The sequence below is a fragment of the Hemicordylus capensis genome, chromosome 14, assembly GCF_027244095.1.
Source record: "Hemicordylus capensis ecotype Gifberg chromosome 14, rHemCap1.1.pri, whole genome shotgun sequence".
In the NCBI taxonomy this organism is placed as follows: Eukaryota; Metazoa; Chordata; class Lepidosauria; order Squamata; family Cordylidae; genus Hemicordylus; species Hemicordylus capensis.
The window spans coordinates 6,309,402-6,329,889 of NC_069670.1; the positions used below are offsets into that span (position 1 = coordinate 6,309,402).

Consider the following 20,488-nt stretch of genomic DNA (forward strand, 5'->3'; position numbering starts at 1 on the left):
ATTTCCCTGCCCATATGAACAGTTTCGCTTTTTGATCTAGATATTTTAAACTGCTCCCATTTCCTGTGAAGGCAGAATGGGCAGATAGCAGAGTGCATTTTTCCGGAGCAGAACAGAAGACTTGCAGTCGTGCTTCTGAAGAGAGACATTGCAGTAAGTACTTCTTCCTGATTATAACACATCTTAAACATTTTAGCCAAAAGTATAAAGGGGAATAACAAAAACTTCCTTAAATACATTAGAAGCAGGAAACCTGCCGGGGAGGCGGCTGGACCATTAGATAATGAGGGAGTGAAAGGGATTATTAAGGAGGATATGGAGGTTGCCTAGAAGCTAAAAGAATTATATGCGTCCGCCTTCACGGCAGAGGATACTGAGCATATACCTGTTCCTGAATCAGGCTTTTTAGGGATGGAGGCTAAAGAACTGAGTCAGATAGAAGTGACAAGAGATGATGTTCTAAACTGTCTGAAAAAACTGAAAACTAACAGATCACCAGGGCCGGATGGCATCCATCCAAGAGTCCTCAAAGAACTCAAATGTGAAATTGCCAACCTCCTTGCTAAAATATATAACTTATCCCTGCAATCGGGCTCTATACCGGAGGACTGGAGAGTAGCAAATGTAACACCGATTTTCAGAAAGGGACCCAGGGGCGATCCGGGAAATTACAGGCTGGTTAGCCTAACGTCCGTTCCAGGCAAATTGATGGAAAGCATCCTCAAAGATAAAATTGTAAAGCACCTAGAAGGACAGGCCTTGCTGGGAGTGAGCCAGCATGGCTTCCGCAAAGGTAAATTTTGCCTCACCAACCTTTTGGAGTTCTTTGAGAGTGTCAACAAGTGTGTGGATAAAGGTGATCCAGGTAGCATAGTATATCTGGACTTCCAAAAAGCTTTCGACAAAGTTCCTCATCAAAGACTCCTGAGGAAATGTAGCGGCCATGGAATAAGGGGACAAGTACATGTGTGGCTTGCTAACTGGTTGAAGGACAGGAAACAGGGTAGGGATAAATTGAGAGTTTTCACAATGGAGGGGAGTAAGAAGTGGGGTCCCCCAGGGATCTGTACTGGGACCGGTGCTTTTTAATTTATTCATAAATTATCTAGAAGCAGGGGTAAGCAGTGAGGTGGCCAAATTTGCAGATGATACCAAACTCTTTCGGATAGTGAAATCCCAAACGGATTGTGAGGAGCTCCAAAAGGATCTCTCCAAACTGGGTGAGTGGGCGACCAAGTGGCAAATGCGGTTCAATGTTGGCAAGTGTAAAGTGATGCACATTGGGACGAAAAACCCCAACTTCAAGTATACGCAGATGGGATCTGAGCTGTTGGTGACTGACCAGGAGAGGGATCTTGGGGTCGTGGTGGACACCTTGTTGAAAGTGTAGACTCAATGTGCAGCAGCTGTGCAAAAGGCCAATTCCATGCTGGGATCATTAGAAAGGGGATTGAAAATAAAACTGCTAATATTATAATGCCCTTATACAAAACTGGGAAAGGTGCAGAAGAGGGCAACCAAGATGATCGGGGGCCTAGAGTACCTTCCTTATGAGGCAAGGCTACAACACCTGGGGCTTTTAAGTTTAGAAAAAAAGACAACTGTGGGGAGACATTACGATAGAGGCCTATAAAATCATGCAAGGTGTGGAGAAAATGGATAGAGAGAAATTCTCCCTATCACATAACACTAGAACCAGGGGTCATCCCATGAAATTGATTGCCAGGAAATTTAGAACCAACAAACAGAAGTAATTTTTCACACAACGCATAATCGGCTTGTGGAATTCTCTGCCATGAGATGTGGTGACACCCAACAACCTGGAAGGCTTTAAGAGGGATTTGGATAACTTCATGGAGGAGAGGTCTCCCAATGGCTACTAGTCGGAGGGCTATAGGCCACCTCCAGCCTCAGAGGCAGGATGCCTCTGAGTACCAGTTGCAGGGGAGTAACAGCAGAAGAGAGGGCATGCCCTCAACTCCTGCCTGTGGCTTCCAGTGGCATCTGGTGGGCCACTGCGTGAAACAGGAGACTGGACTAGATGAGCCTCCTTGGGCCTGATCCAGCAGGGCTGTTCTGATGTTGTGCTATGTTAAAGAAAACCACAGGGCCAGGGGCGTAGCTACAATTGGGCAAGGGGAAACAGTTGCCTCCTGACCCGCCACCTCCAAGAACCCCCGCAGAGGCAAGTCATATGACGTGACTCCCCAGCGCCCCGTATCTGAAGCATTCCAATTTTCCGGTGTTTTTCTTTTGTGTGTGTGTTTGGGGTTTTTTGCCACGCACCACTCCATTTTACTTCTCTCAACTCTCTCTGTTGCTCTCTCTCCAGTCCCTCCCTCCTTTCTTTCCTTATCCTCTCCTTATCTCCGCCCACCACCTTTTGCCTCGGCCCCTCCCTGCTCCCCTCGTCCTGCTCTCATGGGCTGGGCTGGGCCCACACCTGCATCTGCAAAACAACCAGACAGGAAGGGCGGCTTCTGAGGAGGACGCACACAGGACAGGAGAGGCACATGGAGGAGCCTCAGGATAATGTTCCCATCCTGGTGCCGCCTTCTGCACTGCCCGCCCTAGGCCAGGGAAGGCCCATGATGCCTTCCCCACACACCCGCCACTCAGAACAGAAGCCAAGCCTTCTTCTCTCTTGAACTGAGGCAAACCCAGTTCCTTCTGCTGCTCAGTGGCTGCTCCTGCCAGGGATACCGAGACTGGGGTTGGTGGGTGGCTTTTGTGTTTCTTCGGTGGCAAGAGGAGGAAAGAAGGCAGGCCAGCCGTGCTGGTGTCGCATCACCCTTGGCTTGGGGCGTGGGAGGGCAGGGGAGGATGAAGTGGGGGACACAAATAGTGGCTGGCTGTTGTTTGAGAATCCCACCGCTTCAGTCTTGCAAAGTGGTGACTTGGACTTGGAGCTAAACTTTGCGGCTGTTTGCTTTGGATTGCTGCCAGCGGTTTGCGAATGCCCCTAGTTGCCACCTTTTCTAACCAGCTCTGCTCTTGCACCTTTAATAGCAGCCCCACTCCCAGGAATGAAGCAAGTGACGCTTCCACACACACCCTCACCCCCATCCCCACTCCCCACCCACTGTTAGGAAGGCAGTGATGGGGGGGATTTTAAAATCTCATGTCCCGACCCACTCCAACCAGGGGCGTAACTATCATAGGGCAAGGGGAGACAGTTGTCTGGCGGCCCACTGCCTTGCCCCCCCGAGGCAAGTCACATGACTGACTCCCCCAGCCATGCACCCGCCCGGGCTTCCTTCCGTTTTATTCATCCCCCGAAATTAACGTGAGTGTTAAGACCTGGAGCTGCCAGAACAGCAGGTCTTTCTCTAGGACCATTGAATGACTTGCATCATCCACAATTTACAAAGCCTTTTAAAAAAACCATTTAGGATGATGTTCTATTGCGGCACATAGTAGATAGATATATAAGATTTACTCTGCTTTTTGTTACCGCTATTCAGCCTCATTTAAGATTTCTTTACTTCATGAGCTGAGCTCCAGTGAGTGGGGTGGGGCATTTTAAAATCTCATCCCCTGGCCCACTCCAACCTTGCTACGCCCCTGCACAGGGCTCCGTGGGTGCTAGGAGTCAACACTAACTTGATGGCACACTTTACTTTAACTTACCACAAGACCAGCTCTCCTCCCTGGAGGAGAGTACCTGGACATGTTACCGTCATGACTAAAGGGATTGCACATTTTCCTCCAATCCTCTACTGTTAGGGAAGGAAGAGGGCAATTGCCCCATGGGGAGACCTCTGGCCCTGTGGGTCCCCTGTGGGGGAGGGGGGGTTCCCCTTCCCACCAACCCCTGGTTTTCTGAAGCAGCCTGTAGAGCAAAATGTACCACCCATTTGAATCACAGGCCAACCAAGGTTGCAGCGGCCAGAGGGTTTATTCCGGTGCTCTGTAGGAACATAAGAACAGCCCTGCTGGATCAGGCCCAAGAAGGCCCATCTAGTCCAGCATCCTGTTTCACACAGTGGCCCACCAGATGCCCCTGGAAGCCACAGGCAGGAGTTGAGGGCAGGCCCTCTCTCCTTCTGTAACTCCCCTGCACCTGGGACTCAGAGGCATCCTCCCTTTGAGGCTGGAGGTGGCCTATAGCCCTTGGACTAGTAGCCATTGATAGACCTCTCCTCCATGAAGTGATCCAAACCCCTCTTCAAGCCATCCAGGTGGTTGGCTGTCACCAACATCTTGTGGCAGAAATTTTTTCTGTCGAGATAGACCAGAATGGATCCCCAGTCCCATTTAGTGACTACAGCCCTGGCAAACGTTCCCACATGCTAAGACTTGCTATTCTGATGCAACATGACTTTTGGGTATCTAATTCCTCTGCAAGCTGTGAGGCGGAGGTTCCTGTAGCCAGATGTGAGAGAATTCCGGGAAAGAACAGCAGAGAGCCGTGCTGAAGGGAGAAGCCGAGACCTCTGAATTTAGACATCATGGGCTCTGGTCAGTCACAACAGGTAACTACAAGGGCGCTCCCGAAATGTAACTCTTGGTTAAATGCGGGCGGGGGGGGTGAGGTCTGGATTCATTGCCATTCTCTTTACAAGGTTCATGGGTGGGCAGCTGGTGGGCAGTTCAAGAAACTAATGTAATAATAGGCTGCCAAAAATTCAGAACCTGCCTGAATATAATTAATTAATTTTTTTTAAATTTAATTAAGAACAGAACTTTATTACGGTCATAGAGCTATATACAAAGAAATACAAACCATGCATCATGTAAATAAAATAAAAAGAGAGAAGAGAGAAATATAGAAGCTTACTTATGAAATGCCTTGCTAAAGCTCCGATCGGGTTTTGCAGATTACAAAAACAAAACCTGGCCACTATGTTGATAATTTTTTCCATCTGGGTTAAGTAATAAAAACTTCAAATAAAAATCATCAGAGTGTCCTAAAAACTTAGACAATAAGGGGGAGATTAATCTCAAGCGGGCTTCCTTAAAAAAATCACAGTGTAAAATTGGATGTGTACTGGTCTCCTCTTGGCCGGAACTGCAAGGGCAGAGGCGGGCAGGGAAAGGGATACCCTTGAACCTGCCCTCTAGAACGGCAGATAGAAGGGCGTCCATTCGGGCTAATGTCAATGCATATCTGAATTTGGGGATAATAATAGAATACAGAGAGCCTGCTGGCTTGAGATTAAACAGTTGCGCCCCGAGATAGACAGTCTTAGAAACAGAAGCAGCTTTTTCTTGCAATCCTACATCAGTGATGCATTGTTTGATCTCCCCCTTATCCCGGTCATTGCCCATCTGCAGCAGAACCTCTGGAGAAAACCCATAGTAAGTTAATGTATCAGTAATCAATGGAAACCATTTGAATTTAAACGAATCAGTCGTAATGAGGGAAGCCAAGCCTGAGCTGGAGGACATAAATTTTAACCAGAATAGGGAAAATATTTCTCCAGACTGTGGATTCCATTTGTATCCGGCCAAACAACTTCTCAGTACCAGCGATGGACAGCTAATAAGGATCTCAGGAATTTAGCTTGCAAAACTTCTAAATTCGAGAAGTTTTGAGGTGGACCTAATTGGGCACCATAAAACAACGGAGAATACACTTTGGTGGTAAATAGTTTAACCGCTGCGGGGATAAAAGGAGCACCTCTCGAATAGTAAAAGGAAGTTATGAGTTTTGCAGTGAGTTGAGCCGACATCAGAGAGGAATTATAATGGGCACTTTGAGTTAAGTAAGTAATTTTTATTTATTTATTTATTAAGAGGTTAAATATACCACCCAATCCACAGACTCAGGGCAGTGTACAACTAGGGCTGTGCGTTTCGTTTCAGATACACAATGTTTTTGTGCACAAAACAGGCCATTTCAGCTGTTTTGTAGCTGAAACAAAACCCTCAATGCTCAAAACAGAAAATTTTGCAGCTGAAACAAAACGTCCCTGTTTCGGATACAAAATGTTTTGTTGTTTCGGCTGTTTGGGAACTCCATTTTGAGATCTTGAAAAGTATTTCTCCTTCAGTCTCCATTTTGAGTTTTGACATCGGTTTGAATTTCCGGCCCTTCCAGCCTGCAGATTTGGCCAGCAAAAGCATGAGCTGATCTGCTGGCAATTGCCTCCTTATTCCTTTTAAGGAAATTTAAGGGTAAAATTTACCCTCATTGGCCAGTGGGGCAGTGTGCATTTCATTGTTGTTGTTTCACACTGTTGTGTGTACATCAATTGCATTTCGGGGGCGGGCAGATGGAAATCTGCCTGGTTCTTTGCAAAGCTCTGCTGTTGTATGTTGATGTGTGATGTTGATGTTATTTGGGGTGGATTCGGGGCACTGCCACCCCCACCCACTAGTTTTTCCAAGGAGCCATTTTTAAAAATCCAAAACATTTTGGATTCGGATTTTGCGATTTCGAACAAAGAACAAAATTGGGATGTTTCAGATTGGCTGATTTCGAACAAAGAACAAAATGGGGGTGTTTGGGATGTGGGCCAAAAAAAACAGGGGGGGAGCACAACCCTAGTACAAACAAGAGCAGCATCCGAGATTTAAGTAGGGGGAGGGGGGAATAAATAAACAGAAAAAAGAAAAAGAATAATGAAAGGGCAAACGTCTGGCGGAAAAGAATTGTCTTCAATAAGGTTTCGAAGGCTGAGAGGGAGGAGGCGGACCAAATTGGAGGGCAGGGGGAGAGAATTCCAAAGCAAAGGGACGGCAACAGAGAAAGCCCTTCCTTGGGCCCTAGTACTATGGACCTCTCTGAGACCAGGGACCGAAAGAAGGGCAACCTGAGATCTCACAGGACGGGACAGGATTGGCTGGGAGAGGTGGTCCTGAAGGTAAACAGGTGCTAAGCCCTGAAGGGTTTTAAAGGTGAGAACCAGCACTTTGAATTGGACCCGGAAGCTTATAGGTAACCAGTGCAGCGACCATAAGAGAGGTGTCACACTATCATATCGCCCAGCACCCATAAGCAGGCGGGCAGCAACGTTCTGGACCAACTGAAGCTTCTGGGTCGTTTCCAAAGGCAACCCCAGGTAGAGCACGTTACAGTAATCCAGACGAGAGAAGACGAGGGCATTAATTTAGAAATACTACATAGAACAACTAAAGGGAAAGTTGTGCCGTCGAGTCAGTGTCAACTCCTGGCGCCCACAGAGCCCTGTGTTTGTCTTTGGTAGAATACAGGAAGGGTTTACCATTGCGTTCTCCCCTGCAGTATGAGATGATGCCTTTCAGCATCTTCCTGTTTCGCTACTGCCCGATATAGATGTTTCCCATACACCTATAAATATACCAGCAGAGATTTGAACCAGCAGCCTCTTGCTCCCTAGGCAAGTTACTTCCCCACTGCGCCATTAGGTGGCAACTGCACACATTTAAAATCATGCCATAAAAACATTCCTGTGCAGACAATATAATACAAAATGACATAAAGGAATATACTTTTAAAATGTCCCTGAATAGTCAAAGTTGGCTCACAGCTGAGCCAAAGTCCTTATGGAGACCAAATGCCTTTCCACCAGACAAAAAGTCTTTTTAAAGTTTGAGAGTCTTTTTCAGTGGGTCATTTCCAATGGGTCAGATGCGTTTCGAGGTATGTCTTCCTCAGTGACCCGTACCTTCATGAAAACATCACTTTTACAGACTTCTGTAGACAAACAACCACATTATATGGAAGTTGCTATGATCCCCACACAATCCCTATCCTCAGGGGCGTATCTAGGGTGGGGCAGGCAGGGCACGTGCCCTGGGCGCCACTTGAAGGGGGCGCAAATTCTTAAAATTATTATTATTTTTTAAAAATGGCCACCAAAAACAAAATGGCCACTGCACATGCTCAAATGGCCTCTGTGAGGCCCTAGGCCATACCAGGCCTCGCAGAGGCCATTTGAGCATGTGTGGTGGCCATTTTGTTTTCAGCGGCCATTAAAAAAACAAAACAATTATTTTTAAAAATGGCCACTGCACATGCTCAAAGGGTCTCTGCGAGGCCCTAGAGGCCAGCAGTGGGAGGGGTAACCTTTGCAGACCCCCCCCCCCAGCCTATAGGAAGCGCCCTAAAGGGGCTACAGGATAAAAAAAATAATTTAATATAATATAAGTCACTGCACACATATTCAGTTTGGCACTATGTACAGAGAAATCAGGGCTTGTGAATACTGAGCTGAAGCTTATGAGCTAGGATTGAATTCATTTGCTTCTTATAAGTGAGTTAAATGTGGTGTCTTAAAAATATGGTTATTAATGGTGAGTTTGTCTTTGAATCAGTGTGAAATCCTTAGTATTAAGGCCCACTGGGAGTTTCTTGCTCTCTTTCTCTCATTTTAACTGTCTTTCTGAAAGACTAGAATATATTCCAAGCAGTGACACAGTTTACTCTGCATATCCTTTAATTATTTTCAGAGTATCTGGGAAAAGTCAAATTCTCCATTTATTTTTAAAACTTATGTAATAGTGATGCTAGTAGATGCATAGTAGAGAATTAGACAGGCACTTCTGTTTAGTTTTCCAAGTACACCTCCACATAGTATTTGGGTATTTCATGAGCCCCAGCATACTGAAATTTGTAGTTTTCCAGCATTTTTTGATCTGGCTACGTCCACTGCTAAATAGTTTTTGAAATTTTAAAAGATTAATGAGCTTGACTTATATTTTTCAGCTGATATAATAGTAAAGTTATCTGAAAGATGGGTGTCAGATGTTTGGACAGGGGGCGCAATTTCAGTGCTTGCTCTAGGCGCTATTTTCCCTAGATACGCCTCTGCCTATCCTCATCACCAAATGGAAAGAATAAAACAAGCTTACCGATTATCTTGACTCACACACTAGTACACTGTTCCTCCTGTGTATAAGGCCCCCTTATATGGCATCCAAAATAGGTCATGTTCTAAGGAAGGAGATGCTTGGAAAAGCCAGGCTGGGGAGCAAGTGTTGAGGATGGGGCTTTATAGGGCCTCAAGGGCAGGATTGGCCCTTGAAGAAAAGAGTAAAGTTGTCTCTGCCATTAGAGCTGTGTAGGAGCCCAGCTGCTGGGCAAAAGTTGTGTAAGCCAACCCTTGAACTCTGTATTGCTTTGTCTCTTTGTAGGAATGGGAACTGGAACCAGGAGGCCTGATTAAGATTCCCCAGGATGTTTTCAAGCACTGGGCTGTCTACATAGGTGATGGAGATGTGGTCCATGTGTCTTCAGCGGGTAAGAGCTTCTCTCCAAAGAGGAGGGACTGGGGGAGTGGAGGGCAAAATGGCCAATGCGGTTCAAAGTGAGCAAGTGTAAAGTGATGCATATTGGGGCAAAAAGTCCTCCAAACTTCACATATATGCTGATGGGGCTGCCTTGCTGAGAGTAGAGCGTCTCCCTTTGTCCTGGGTGGTTTCCAGATAGCAAGCCTTACAACGCAAAAAGTGGTGTAAACGGCGACGTTTTGTGTGCCAAATTCAAACCGCGATTGAAATCCACTGTAAGGGCTGTTGTAAGGTGTTATGGGCAAATACAGCTTTTTTTTTTTTTTTTTTTTTTTGGCTATGCTGATGCGACGTTATAGGGCTGTAATGCAGCATTAAAATCCAAAAGAAGGCATCAGAAATGTGAACGGCACCTTGCTTACGGTGCAGGGACTGCAGTGTCACAACACAGGCAGTATGGAAGGACACTTAAGGAATATGTTGTGACACTGTGGTAGTGTGCTTTATGTCAGGCATTCTCAAATGGGTCGTGGGACTACAACTCCCATCATCCCCAGCTACAGCACCCAAAGGCCAACATCTGGGGACTCAGGCTTCAGAACCCCAGCTGTATGCATCTTGGATCTCTTGTCTTTTGCCTGCAAACTGTAACCAAGGGAACTTTTAACCTTTTAACTCTAATACTGGCTTGTGCTGGGTTTCATACTCTTGTTCTCCCCACTAAACACCGCTCCAGCTAATTCAAAGCTCTGAGTTTTTTGCAGGGTTTTCCTTAGGCTTCAGGGTCTCATAGGAAGATGCCAGAGCAAAAGGCAGCCAGAGCAAAACAGAAACATTAGCTTCCGCCTGCTGTGTTTGCAGACACAGCAAGAGTAGAAAAGTTTTCCGATGCATTTGCCTGGTGCATCGGAACTCAGTTCCGGGCCCTGCTGCCTATTACATGCATTTTTTAAAAAATAGTTACTGTTATTTTGTTTTATTTTGGATTGATTTTGCTTTTAGAAACCTAACTGCATGCTGACTATGATGCTCCAGGATTAAAGCCCAAAAGAAAGATGGTTCAGCGAAGCGTTCCCTGATCTAGATGCACCACCAAGCACTGTTGGAGTCAAAACATGCTGTCTAAATATTGTTAAAGTTAATTGCATTGTTTGGCAACAGCTATCTTGTTTTCCAAACTGTTGTAGGTATCTTTTCTTGTTGTTCTAACAATGGTGGAACTTTAAAAATGTTTGCCTGTCACTGACGTGCCAGTTGACCAGATCTTTTTTGGAACAGTCAATATGCCAACATTTATTCAGAGGTCATCATCTAAGCCAGGAGCTGCCATGCCTGGGTCCCCAGATGTCATGGCTGGACTACAATTCCCATCATCCCCAGCTACAATGGTCAGTCCCTGCTTAAGCCACTGTGACACATACACAACTTAGGAACATCAGAATCTGCCACATACTGAGTCAGACCCTTGGTCCATCTAGCTCAGTATGGTCTACACAGACTGGCAGCAGCTTCTCCAAGGTTGCAGGCAGGGGTCTCTCTCAGCCCTATCTTGGAGATGCTGCCAGGGAGGGAATTTGGACCCAGCCTTCTGCATGCAAGCAGGCAGATGCTCTTCCCAGAGCGGCCCCATCCCCTCAGGGGAATATCTTACAGTGCTCACATGTAGTCCCCCAGTCAAATGAAAACCAGGGCTGACCCTGCTTAGCAAAGGGGACAATGCATGCTTGGTACCACAAGACCAGCCTCTCTCCCGAGGCAATGCCGGGCAGTCAGTGCTAACAGTTCGGATTTGTGGCTTTTCTGCAGATAGTGCCGAAGGATTCTCCCTGGTGAAGAAAGAGAGGCTGAAGGATGTGATGGGAAAACACAAAGCCTGGATCAACAACTCATGGGATGCCAAATGGAAACCCAGAGATCCAAAAGACATTGTCCGTGATTCAAATGTCGCAGTTGGGAAGAATGTCAGCTATGACCCTATCACCAAGTACAGTTGGCATTTCACCAAAGAGCTGTGTTATGCCATCCCTCGGAGCTCTCAGGTGCGTAGTGGGCAGACCATAGTGACAGTCTGTGCAAAGATCTTGATGTTGGGTCTAGACCAGAAAATGAGACAGGCAAGAGAGCAGAAGACAATTTCAAAGGACGGGATCTTAGTGACGATGGACTTAAGTTTGATTCATTTCCTTGGGACTTGTTTGACTCCTCTCCACAGAATCCTAGATTTGTGGGGGACTTCTAGTGCTCATCTAGCCCAACCCCTTGCAGGAAATTCCATCTAACCCCATATAGGAGCGAGGGCATCGTTAACCAATGGCTGTCTGCTTGAGGATCTCCAGTGAGAGATCTTCAGGGAGGGATCCCGCCCCAGGTAACTGGTTCCCTTGTCATTAAGAAGTTTATCCTAATTAATGTTCAACCAAAATCCGCCCTCATGTAACTTTAAACCATTCGATCTCATTCACTCAATCTTTATTGATATAGTCACAGACCATCAAATAACTCAATATAGATTGGGGAGAAAGTTATTAAATATAGTGCAATCTCCATTCAACCATGCAACTCACTGGGTGACTCTTGGCCAGTCATGTATCTCTCAGCCTAACCTACCTCGCAGGCTTGTTGTGAGGATAAAAATAAGCATGTACACCACTCTGAGCTCCTCTGAGAAAGAGCGGGATATAAATGTAATAAATAAATAATAAATAAATGTCCACCTCTACAGTGTCAGTTTGAGCCCCTTTCAGTATGCAGGAGTGGCTTTTAGTTTGCATCTCCTCCAGAATGGAAGGTGTGCATTCACATATTGGCCAGATTTACCCAGAAGTCCCTGCGAGCGATCAGGGAGGAGCACTTCACACATGATTTGGGTTTTTCACTGTGCTTGGAACTAGAGGCATATGTGAATCTAGGGTGGGGCAGCCAGGGCAAGTGCCCTGGGCACCATTTGAAGGGGGCGCCAGTGCCATGCTGCTTCCCAGCCCCTCCCCAATTCACAAAATGGCCACCACGCATACTCAAATGGCCTCTGCAAGGCCTGGCAAGGCCTAGGGCCTCGCAGGGACCATTGGAGCATTGCCGCTGCCATTTTGTTTTTGGAGGCCATTTTTTAATTTTTTTAATTTTTTTCAAATTCAATTTTTATTGATTTTAACAATAGCAATATTATCATTCATTAAAAATACACACAAAAAGGAGGACTTCCCGCTCACATTTCTTCGTGAATCAACAACTATAAAATTTACCCTTGCTATGATAATAAATCAAAACATAAGTTCAAACCCTTACAAACATAATTAATCTAACCAACCTGCGATTTATACTAAATTTCAAACCCTGCTGTCAAGTCCATAGTAGGAAAGTAATTCTTTAGATACAACAAAAATGGTTTCCAATCTTCTTTAAAACATTCCAAGTTTTGATCTTTCAATAGTGCTGTAAGTTTTGCCATCTCCGCATATTCCAAAATTTTTATCAGCCAGTCTTCTTTTGAAGGCAGTTCACTAGACTTCCATTTCTGTGCATATATAATTCTAGCTGCCGTGGAGGCATACATAAAAAATGTTAAATTGGTTGTAGAAATTGCACCTTGTGTTATTCCCAGCAGGAAGGATTCTGGCTTCTTAGGAAATGTCATTTTAAATATTTTCTTTAATTCATTATATATCATATCCAAATAGGCTTTAGCCTTCCCACAGGTCCACCACATATGAAAAAATGTGCCTTCAAAATGTCCACACTTCCAACATTTGTTTGAAACATTTTTATACATTAATGCCAGTTTTTGTGTGTGTCAGATACCATCTATACATCATTTTATAATAATTTTCTTTGATAGCATAACATGCAGTAAATTTTAACTCATTTTTCCATAACTTTTCCCAGGCTACCATTTCTATATTACGCCCCGCATCTTGAGCCCATTTTATCATAGTCGTTTTAACCACTTCCTCTCTTGTCTCCTCCAAAAGCAACAGTTTATACATTTTAGATACTAATTTTTCATCGTTTTGACATAATTCCTTCTCGAAATTTGAAGTCTGGTCCTCAAATCCGACATTAAGGTCCTTCTTATACATCTCATTTAACTGATGATACTGAAACCAATCTCTAACCAAATCTTGTATTTCAGTTAAGCTTTTTAACTTAAAATCCTTTTCGTGAAAATGTAACAAATCCCTATAGGTACCCCAGCACATTTGCATATTTACTTCTTTACGTGATAAGGCTTCAATCGGAGATACCAATAACGGAGTTTTAGGTTCAAACCAATTTTTGTATTTTAACCACACCCTCATTAAACTCCTTCTCACATAGTGGTTCAAAAAATCTTTATGTATTTTACTTTTTTCATACCACAAATACGCATGCCATCCAAACCTTCTGTCAAATCCTTCTAAATCAAGAATTCTAGGGTTTCTTAACGTTATCCATTCTTTTAACCATGTCAAACAAACAGCATCAAAATACAACCTTAAGTCTGGCAAGGTAAGACCACTTCTTTCCTTTGCATCTGTTAGATTCTTAAAATTAATTCTTGGTCTTTCCCCCTGCCAAACAAACTTAGTTATATCCTTCTGCCATTGCTTAAAACAAGTTAAAGTGTTAATTATGGGAATAGTCTGAAAGAGAAACAACATTTTAGGCAAGACATTCATTTTCACCACTGAAATTCTTCCCATTAAAGACAGATTCATTTTAGACAGGGGCGCAATTTCAGTGCTTGTTCTGGGCGCTGTTTCCCATAGATACGCCTCTGACTAGAAGTAGTTATCCAAGCATTTCCTCTAAGAGGTCTAGGTGCAAGAGACATAAGACTTACACACAGGGAGTTACTCATTCTCTAAGGAGGCACCATCCTTCCAAAAACCATAGGTTCTCCTCCTCCCCAAATGATTTGTCCCAATGGGGAAATGACCCAGATTTCTACTATGATGGCTCATTTGACTACCACTGAGTCCTCAGTAGATGTTACATGGATTAATATGATTGTTACGCACTGGACCATCACTATGCCTCCTTTCATAGGAACATAGGGAGCTGCCATATACTGAGTCAGACTATTGGTCTATCTAGCTCAGTATTGTCTTCACAGGCAGTGGCTTCTCCAAGGTTGCAGTCAGGAATCTCTCTCAGCCCAATCTGGAGATGCTGCCAGGGAGGGAACCCGGAACCTAGATGCTCTTCCCAGAGCGGCTCCATCCCCTAAGGGGAATATCTCCTAGTGCTCACACTTCTAGTCTCCCTTTCATATGCAACCAGGGTGGACCCTGCTTAGCTAAGGGGACAAGTCATGCTTGCTAACACAAGACCAGCTCTCCTCTCTTCATCCTGGCCCATGCTACGTAGCTGTGGAAGAGTCCAGCTCTGCAGGCTGCAATACTGCAAATTTTGATGAAAGCCATTGAAAAATAAGTAAAGTTGTCTCTGCCATCGGAGCTGTCTAGGAGCTCAGCTGCTGGGCAAAGAAAGTTTAAGCCAATCCATGAACTCTGTATTGCTTTGTCTACTTGTAGGAACCAGAATGGGAACCAGAATGGGAACCGGAACCGGAAAGGGAGCCGGAAAGGGAACCAGAGTGGGAATCAGAACTGGAACCTGAATGGGAACCTGAACTGGAACCAGAGTGGGAATCAGACCTGGAACCAGAACCAGGAGACCTGATTGAGATTTCCCGGGGCATTTTCAAGCACTGGGCTGTCTATGTAGGTGATGGAGATGTGGTCCACGTGAGTGCACAGGGTAAGAGCATTTTCCTAGGTGGAGTGACTGGGGGAGTGGGTGACAAAATGGCCAATGCGGTTCAAAGCAAGCAAGTGGAAAGTGATGCACGTTGGGGGCAAACCACCCCCCCACTTCTAACTTCACAAATATGCTGAGGGGGACCAAGGAGCTGTCTTGCTGGGAGGAGACACCCCCTGCCTTGCCCTGGTGAGAGAGGGAACACGGCTTGCAGTCAGGCTGCTGGTCTTGTGGCAGCAAGCATGACTTGTCCTTTTAGCTAAGCAGGGTCTGCCCTGGTTGCATATGAAAGGGAGACTCCATGTGTGATCACTTTAAGAGATTCCCCTCAGGGGATGGAGCTGCTCTGGGAAGAGCATCGAGGTTCCAGCATCGCCAAGACAGGGCTGAGAGAGACTCCTGCCTTCAACCTTGGAGAAGCCGCTGTGGGTCTGGGTAGCGAGATGGACCAAGGGTCTGTCTCAGTATATGGCAGCTTCCTATGTTCCTATGCTTGCCTGGGAGGACTTTTTACACACAGCAGGCTTTACTGCGAACTCGAAGCTGTCCCAAAAAAACCGATGCAAATAGCGGATTGGTTTTACCCTGGATATAAATCGGGCTACACTCTAATGCACAGCGAGTTGTGTGCGAACTGCTCCCCAATAACTTGCAGGGACTTCGGGGTTAATCTGGCCGATGTGTGAACGCACACCCCTGCCCCTCCATTCCGGGCTTTAAAATCCCAGTGTGAAAAATTTCCTAGGGATCCTCATCTAACACCTTTTTGCAGCTAAGGATTTGGGCCTCCTTCTTTCCTACCATCTAGACCAGGGAGACACTGTGAATGCTTTATGTCAGGTGTTCTTGAATGTGTTGTTGGACTACAACTCCCATCATCCCCAGCGACAGTGCCCGAGGGCCACCATCTCGGGACTCAGGCTTCAGAACCCCAGCTGTATGCATTTTGGTTCTCTTGTGTTTTGGCTGTGAACTGTAACCAAGGGAACTTTTGACTCTAATACTGTCATGTTCTGGGTTTCATACCACATTTGCCCCACTAACACCCACTGTTGCTAACTCAAGGCTCTGGGATTTTGCACGGTTTCCCTTAGGCTTCAGGGACTACCCATATTAAAACCTGAAGCTGCCTCATACGGAGTCAGACCCTTGGTCCATCTAGCTCAATATTGTCATCTACACTGACTGGCAGCGGCTTCTCCAAGGTTGCAGGCAGGCATGTCTCTCAGCCCTATCTTGGAGATGCTGCCAGAGAGGGAACTTGGGACCTTCTGCTCTTCCCAGAGTGGCTCCATCATCCCCTAGGGTGAATATCTCACAATGCTCACACATGTAGTCTCCCATCCAAATGCAAACCAGAGCTGACCCTGCTTAGCAAAGGGACAATTTGCTGCCACATGACTAGCCTCTCTCCCATGGCAATGCAGGGCAGTCAGTCCTAACAGTTAGTGTTTGGGTCTTCTCTTCTGCAGATAGAGGAGTCTCTGCCTCTTGTTCTCCGTCTGTTATTTCCAGGAATGCCGTGGTGAAGAGAGAGCAGCTGAAGATTGTGAAGGGAAAACACAAGGCCCGGATCAACAACTCAAAGGACAAAAAATGGAAACCCAGCGATCCAAAATACATTGTCCACGAAGCAAATGCAGCAGTCGGGGAGGAATTCGCCTACAACCTTTTCACAAGGAACTGTGAGCATTTTGCCACCTGGCTGCGTTACCGCATCGCTGTCAGCTCGCAGGTGCGTAGTGGGCAGACCCTCCTCCTGGTGACAGTCTGTGCAAGGATCTTGAGGTTGGGTCTAGACTCCTAGTCCAGAAAATGAGACAGGCAAGAGAGCAGAGGGCAATTTCAAAGGACAGGATCTTAGTAACGGCCAACTTAAGTTCCATTCATTTCCGTGGGACTTGTCTGTGTCTGACTCCTCTCCATAGTGTTGGTAATAATTACTTATATAGCAGAGTAATTCAGGAGCTCGCTCACTCCCATTACAGCAGAAGTTAACAGGGTCTCAGGGGCAACAGCTTGTATATGAAAAACATGGAGATTCATGTCAGGTTGAACTAATCTACTTCATTCAGAGGTCCATGATGACAGGAAAGACCTATATCTAACCGCCAGAAGCATGGTGCTCAGAGAGAGAGAGCTATAAGCATTCTGGGAAGAAGAAGAAGAAGAAGAGGGAAATCGTGGAATTGGCTGCACCATTGTTTTGTATAAGGGCATTATAATATTAGCAGTTTTATTTTCAATCCCCTTCCTAATGATCCCTATCATGGAATTGGCCTTTTTAATATACCAAAACGGAGGAGAGGTACCACTAAGTCCAGGAGGATGCCAGCATGGCTAACAGGTAAAGTTAAGGGAGCTATAACTGGTACTCAGAGGCATCCTGCCTTTGAGGCTGGAGGTGGCCTGTAGCCCTCCAACTAGTAGCCATTGATAGAGCTCTCCTCCATGAAGTTATCCAAACCCCTCTTAAAGCCATCCAGGTTGTTGGCTGTCACCACATCTTGTGGCAGAAAGTTCCACAAGTTATTTTATTTATTTATTTATTTATTTATTCATTCATTCATTCATTCATTTATATTTAAGTTGATTATGCAATGTGTGAAAAAGTACCTCCATTTTTTGGTCGTAAATTTCCTGGCAATCAATTTCATGGGATGACCCCTGGTTCTAGTGTTATGTGAGAGGGAGAATAATTTCTCTCTATCCACTTTCTCCACACCATGCACGATTTTATAGACCTCTATCATGTCTCCCCTTCGTCGCCTCTTTTCCAAGGTAGGAAGGGGATTGAAAATAAAACTGCTAATATTATAATGCCCTTATACAAAACTGTGGTGCAGCCACATCTGGAGTACTGCATACAGTTTTGGTCATCATATCTTAAGAAGCATATTGTAGAACTGGAAAAGGTGCAGAAGTGGGCAACCAAAATGATCAGGGGCCTGGAGCACCTTCCCTATGAGGCAAGGCTACAGCATCTGGGGCTCTTTACCTTTTCCTCTTTATCTTTCTCACCCCCATCTGGAGATCCCAGGAAGGAAACTTGGGACCTCCGATGCTCTTCCCAGAGTGGCCCCATCCACAAAAGGAAATATCTTAGAGGTCATCACATGTAGTCTCCCATTCAAATGCAAAACAGGACAGGCCCTGCTTAGCAAAGGGGACAATCCATGCTTACTACCACAAGGCCAGCAATTTCGTCAATGACAAAATTCAAATGTTAGTGACCAGATTCAGATCTCTGCTCAAGGTGTTTAGAAAAGGTTATGTGTATTGCCTTGGAGTTTGGCCATTTCAGGTCTGAGTCACTTCCTTGCTTTCATTTCAGCTCTGCCTGGAGACATGAAAGGGCAGCAGCAAGCTCTCTGACTATAAACCTTTTCTCTTCTGCAGGTCACAAACCTAATGACCTACTTAGCGTCGCTGGTATGGCCATCCATAGTATATTTCAGCTATCTCTATGGAAAACTGTCCAAAAAATTTTAATTATTCAGTCTGAAATAATGTATGAACCAATCAAGAATCCAAGGCCCACTGTTAATCTCCGCCCCCCCCCCACAGCATTCTATTTTTTTTAATGAGCAGTTAATTATACCCTTATTGCATGATCTCTGGTCAATACACACACACACAAAGTTACAATAACCAAAATCAAAGTAGATATCGTTCTAAATTAAACAGTTGAACTGACTCCAAAATGATCAATGTCAGGTAGACATTGTTCTCCCACTTTTCAGCAACATGAACAAATCTCGCTACCTGAGTGATTTCAAAAATATTATCATCCTGCAACAGAAATTATAATCTACTAAGATGATCAAGGAACACATTGGCCTGTATACCATAAAAAGAAAAAGAGGGAGATCTATCCGTGTACACAGAAAGGAACTGACCCTTTAAAAGGTAATGCAGCATATCATCCTTCTGACAGTATTTTTTTAAAAAAATAAAAAGTGTTGACTACATTTGTTTGTTTTAGCACCCTTCCTGTGTGGCGTTCTTAATTGCTGCGCTTACGCTTGGGGTTCCGGGCTGCAGTTCAGGGCTTCCACACCCTGAGGGGGTGACAGAGGGGGGAGTGGGGAAAGAAATATTTTATTTTATTTATTGATCATATTTTTTATACCACCCAAAACTTGCATCTCTGGGCGGTTTACAGTGAGTTCAAAAACAATATTAAAACATTAGTTAAAAATTTAAAAAAAAACCAAAAAAAAAAACAAGAAATGTAAAACACAACCATTTAGAATTTTTAAGACGATCTTCTAAAGCAACATTAAAAACAATCAAAACAGTATCAGTTAAAAGCCTGGGTGGACAGATGCATCTTTAAAGACTTTTAAAAAGCTGTCAGAGATGGGGAGGCTCTTATTTCACTAGGGAGCGCATTCCAAAGCCTCGGGGCAGCAACGGAGAAGGCCCTTCCCTGAGTGGCCACCAGACGAGCCGGTGGCAAATGCAGACGGAAATATGTGGGAGGGGGCTATGTTAAATTGTGTGTTGAAATGTTTCTGCTAATGTATCTCTGCATAAATATACCTGTTGCTTGGGAGTCCAGTTGCTTATCTCTGGTTGCAGCTGAGCTGAGTCCTTGTCACTGCAGGGAGAAGGGCAGCTCCTTCCTCCAGATCAAACCATGACATAGGCAGCTGCCATATTCTGAGTCAGACCCTTGGTCTATCTAGCTCAGTATTGTCTTCACAGACTGGCAGCGGCTTCTCCTCTTTCCCCCTCCCTCATCTGTGGGCCATGGGGGACAGAAAAGTGAAAGCTTTCAAACCACGCAGGATTCCTACTCTCTCGAGCTCCCAAAACTGCGTTGGGACTCAGCGGGAAAACTCTCCGGGGTGGTCTAAATCTACCACCACTAAGCCGTCTTAGCAGTGCCGCAGTCCACATCTTCTGCATCTCCCCCTGCCCCAATATGGCTTTTTTATTATTATTTGTAAATCAAAGACATTTCTAGTTTACTTTCCAGGGTTGGGCTACGTCCAACTTTTCTCCTTGGGCTGTTCTCCTAGGCAGGCTCACCTAGGAGCAGCATAGGCTTGAGTTCCGTGTGGGTTCTCTTCTGCATCTTATTCCATTGGCTTCTGCTAGTACGAGAGCATGAAGGCTTTGGAGTTACACAGAACGTTTCAGCAGCCAGGTGAAGGGTCACAGGATGTGTAACTCATCTCTGTTTGATCCCAGACGCTGTTTTAAAGCCAAGGTGCCGTCTTTGAAAGGGGGGCCCCTGAGCATGTACAGAGTCCCTCTCTCTTCCCCATCCCACCCCACTGACCACCAGCCTCCACTGCCATAGACGTGTGTAAAGGCATGACAATAATAGCAGTTTTATTTCCAACCCCTTTCCCAGTGACACTAATGGTGAAAATTGGCATACAAATATTTGTTGTAGTAGTAATGGAAGCCTTGGGAGTGGATTCTGGACAAGGAGTGACCCTTCTGGTGGGCATGGGGGACTAGAAAGACATGTGGATGACCCCCTTTTTCATCCTCAAAATGTCGGAGGCGTGTTTTCCAGGAAGTATTTTGGGGCAGGTGCCATTGTCAGTCTGGATGGTGAAGGAATCGCCACTTGTAC

General features: G+C 45.3%; 1 protein-coding gene across 1 annotated transcript; it reads left to right on the forward strand.

Annotated features, from left to right (window-relative positions):
• The first annotated feature begins 113 nt into the window (after positions 1–113).
• Positions 114–18,824, forward strand: LOC128337262 (phospholipase A and acyltransferase 5-like). The gene is made up of 7 exons (XM_053278048.1): positions 114–153; positions 4,349–4,475; positions 9,061–9,166; positions 10,963–11,195; positions 14,670–14,895; positions 16,368–16,630; positions 18,295–18,824. Exons 2-7 carry the CDS (start codon positions 4,452–4,454, stop codon positions 18,385–18,387), a joined length of 945 nt encoding a protein of 314 aa, XP_053134023.1. The 5' UTR covers positions 114–153; positions 4,349–4,451; the 3' UTR covers positions 18,388–18,824.
• Positions 18,825–20,488: the final 1,664 nt, after the last annotated feature.